Source organism: Nycticebus coucang, chromosome 19 (genome assembly GCF_027406575.1).
Source record: "Nycticebus coucang isolate mNycCou1 chromosome 19, mNycCou1.pri, whole genome shotgun sequence".
NCBI classification, from domain to species: Eukaryota; Metazoa; Chordata; class Mammalia; order Primates; family Lorisidae; genus Nycticebus; species Nycticebus coucang.
In genome coordinates, this window is record NC_069798.1 from 58,655,246 (window position 1) to 58,659,569 (window position 4,324).

Here is a 4,324-nt window from a genome sequence, read left to right on the forward strand (position 1 = left end):
GGGCATTTCTGGAAGTTTAGGGACCAGAGCTGGTCTCTGTCCCCTCCTGATCCCCTTCTCCTATCAGGGGAAAGGAAGGAATCCAACGTATCAGTAAGGTGAAGTGTAAGAGGGGAGGATCCCATTTGGGGAAAAAATTGCTCCCAAGGACAGAGCTTGGAAGGAGATTGAAAATGAAGATAATACTGCTAATACCTCCCTTGAAGCTGAGATGGAACCTGTAAATACCTGGAAGTTATCACTAAATATTCTGGATTTTCCTCTCCAATTCTAGATTGGAAAAATCCCAACCCCTTCCTCGGAGTTACTTCTACTCTTACTTTCTACCCCTCCCCCCAAAAAAAACTACCTGGGCATAGGATGATGGTCATCATCTGCATTTTCAGCATTGTTGGTTCTAAAATAAATGGCATTTGGATGAGACCCAACTTCTTAGGGAATTATTTTACAAACAGAAGGAAATATTAACTGGACAGATGGGAGGAATGGGCACCAGAAGGAAATACAGGGTTACCTAGAATGCAGAAATCTAGGTTTCCCGAAGTGGAAGGAGAGAGGAGACATTCAACAAACAAGTATTTATTAAGCGCCTACATGTGCCAGGCACTGTTCTAGACCCCCCCCCAAGAAAAAAAAGATAAGAGGCAGCAAACACGAATTCTGAGGGAGAGGAAAGGGGTAGTTGAGGAAGAAGGTTAAGGGGACTGAGAAGCTTGAGGTGATAGGGGCTGTGACTTAGGCCTCCTCTTCAGCCTCTTCACCAAAATCCTCCTCCTCTTCTGCGGTGGCATCCTGGTACTGCTGATACTCAGAGACGAGGTCATTCATGTTGCTCTCAGCCTCGGTGAATTCCATCTCGTCCATGCCCTCGCCTGTATACCAGTGGAGGAAGGCCTTCCGGCGGAACATGGCTGTGAACTGCTCTGAGATGCGCTTGAAGAGCTCCTGGATGGCTGTGCTGTTGCCAATGAAGGTGACTGCCATCTTGAGGCCACGAGGTGGGATGTCACAGACAGCTGTCTTGACATTGTTGGGGATCCATTCGACGAAGTAGCTGCTATTCTTGTTCTGTACATTGAGCATCTGCTCATCTACCTCCTTCATGGACATCCGTCCACGGAAGACAGCAGCCACAGTGAGGTATCGGCCATGGCGGGGGTCACAGGCAGCCATCATGTTCTTGGCATCAAAGACCTGCTGGGTGAGTTCTGGCACAGTGAGAGCCCGATACTGCTGGCTTCCACGGCTGGTGAGAGGGGCAAAGCCAGGCATGAAGAAGTGGAGACGTGGGAAGGGCACCATGTTGACTGCCAGCTTGCGGAGGTCAGCGTTGAGCTGGCCAGGGAAACGGAGGCAGGTGGTGACACCACTCATGGTGGCTGAGACAAGGTGGTTCAGGTCCCCATAAGTTGGCGTGGTCAGCTTTAGGGTACGGAAGCAGATATCGTAAAGGGCCTCGTTGTCAATGCAGTATGTCTCATCAGTGTTCTCTACCAACTGATGGACAGAAAGGGTGGCATTATAGGGCTCAACCACGGTATCAGACACTTTGGGTGAAGGCACCACACTGAAGGTATTCATGATGCGGTCAGGATACTCTTCTCGGATCTTGCTGATAAGGAGTGTGCCCATTCCAGAACCTGTGCCCCCACCCAGCGAGTGGGTCAGCTGGAAGCCCTGCAGGCAGTCACAGCTCTCTGCCTCCTTCCGTACCACATCCAGGACTGAATCAACCAGCTCAGCCCCTTCTGTATAGTGGCCCTTGGCCCAGTTGTTGCCTGCCCCAGACTGACCAAAAACAAAGTTGTCTGGTCTGAAGATTTGGCCAAAAGGACCTGAGCGAACAGAGTCCATGGTCCCTGGTTCTAGATCCACCAGGATAGCACGAGGAACGTATTTGCCACCTGTGGCTTCATTGTAGTACACAGAGATTCGGTCTAGCTGTAGATCGCTGTCCCCGTGGTAGGTACCGGTGGGGTCGATGCCATGTTCATCGCTGATCACCTCCCAGAACTTAGCACCGATTTGGTTGCCACACTGACCGGCCTGGATGTGCACGATTTCCCTCATAGTTAAAATTTATTGTTTTTGCTCGCCTCGAGGTGTTTACGGGGCAGATTTTTTTTAATGTTTTTCTTTCTTTCTGCTGGTCGCAGGCTAATAGAATGGAACGTGCCCCAAAAGATAGAGCAGCGAGGTCTGAACGCGCCGACAGGAAGGTTCTCTAAAATCCAATTTTAAGTCCCCCAGCCTACTTCATGGACCTCCCACCTTTGGCCAAGCAGACCCCAGAAACCCACTAAAGCTGAGTTGCTGGCCCTAAGAAGGGAGGTCAGACCTTGCACCCTTCCCTTCTTGGAGATATCCTCTGTAACTCATTAACAGGCCTAGGGCTACACAGGACAGGGTTGAACCACACCTGCAGGTCCTCAGTTTACTTAACAGGTCACTTGAGTCTCTGATTAACAAACCTGCCTCAAAAGATTCTAAGCCTTAGAGGAAGCTTCATTTCTTTAACCAATTATAAAGCAAAGCGTCTTGAACCCACCTGTAATCTCCCCACCCTCCTTCGAATGTCCCACCTTTTCAACCCAGACCAATGTATGCCTTCCATGTATTGATTTAAGACTTTGTGTGTAATTCCTGTCTCCTTGACATGTATAAAACTACACTGTAACCCAACCACAGTCCACTTGTTCAAGGCTTCTTGGGCATGGCTGCAGGCCGTGGTCACTCACACTTGGCTTAGAAGAAACCCCTTTCAGAGTTTGACAGTCACCAACCTATAAGATACATTAGTAATTTATTATTAGTGTGCACTCGCAACAGGCTTTTATGTTAGATGTTAGGGGTATAATTGTATGTCCTTGTTTACAGGAGGTTAGCAAAACATTTCCTTAATGAATGACCTATGGGGCCACTTCTTCATAGGTGCCTGAAGCTTTTTTTTTTTTTTTTTTTTTTTTTTTTTTTTTTTGTGGTTTTTGGCCGGGGCTGGGTTTGAACCAGCCACCTCCGGCATATGGGACCGGCGCCCTACTCCTTGAGCCACAGGGGCCGCCCGGTGCCTGAAGCTTTTATTTTATTTTTTATTTTTATTAAAAATAAAATCTCTCCCCCTCCCTCCTTCTCCTACCCCACTCCCTTCTATTAGCTCATCTGCTGCCTTCATATTAGAATTGGGTACTTCGGATTCTTGCTTCTCCATTCTTGTGATGCTTTACTGGGAAAAATGTGTTCTACCTCCAGTGCCTGAAGCTTTTACCTTCTCTTTTGCAGGAGTTGGAGGGTATTCTCAACAGAACAAGGACAAGTGGGGATTTATAGCCAAGGGGCTGGGTGGGTTGGGGGTGGTCAGTGGATGGAAAATTAAGAGGAAACATCAGCAGTAAAGGGGATTCTAACACAGGATTCTTGCTGAAGGCAGGTTGATAAGGTATGGGGGTGGGGGCGGGGAAGAGGAATTTGATCAAATACATCAAGGTTGGGGGGGTTTCTGCTAAAGCAGCCCAGAAGGATTCTTGCTGAGACTGGACTGAACAGGCCAAGCAAAGAGCCCAAGGTCAGAGACGAGTCAGGAGGAGGACCCAGAGTAGCCTGACTCAAATTTTCCTAGCGGAGAGTCTGTCGCTCTCACCCCAGCAGTGGGAATTTGACAAGTTCCTTGGACTCCGTGGTCTTTAAGTTTGTGAAGGAAAGCTTTGGGGGCAGTGGCCTTGGATGTTTCCAGCTCTGTCATTCCCCGCTCCCTGGAGAGCACTGCCCCAGGGACCGGCATCCATGGTGAATTCATCCCACTGAGCTGGCTTGGGAGAGGAGAGCAGTTTGCTCTGGCGTTGGACTGCCTGTGTCACTAGGAGAGCTTTAGCGATGAAGTAAGCCCTGTGGATAGTTCGTGACCTTTTCATTCTAGATGGATGTGATTTGGCAAAATTTAGCTTAAAAAGGAAAAGAAAGAAGGCTTTGAGTTTTTTTTTTTTTTTCCATCTCTGTATCTCTTAGTGACCATATCGTGGCATCTGTGTTCCTATGAAGTCCAGGGAACATTCCCCAGGAGAGCAAGTCAGGAGGAGGGTTGGTCTGTACTTGGGGAGGATCCAAGGTGTCCCACAACACATTACAGAGCATGCTTGGAGAGGTCTCCAGTTCATTACTGCGGAAGGAAGGATCTGTCGGACATGATGCAATTTATGGGTAGGGAGCTGGTTTTTTATAGAAGGAGGAAATATAACTCTGAGGTAAGGTTTGAGCACAAGCTGGGAAGGTCGTGGTATCTGCCATTGTCTTTCTGTGGAGCATACTTGATGAGGAAAGAGAGGTTACA

General features: G+C 48.5%; 1 protein-coding gene across 1 annotated transcript; it reads right to left on the bottom strand.

The window, feature by feature from the left end:
• Positions 1–563: 563 nt before the first annotated feature.
• Positions 564–2,218, bottom strand: LOC128571603 (tubulin beta chain). The gene has a single exon (XM_053571140.1). The coding sequence runs from the start codon at positions 2,068–2,070 to the stop codon at positions 736–738; it is 1,335 nt and encodes a 444-aa protein (XP_053427115.1). The 5' UTR covers positions 2,071–2,218; the 3' UTR covers positions 564–735.
• Between the last annotated feature and the right edge of the window lie 2,106 nt (positions 2,219–4,324).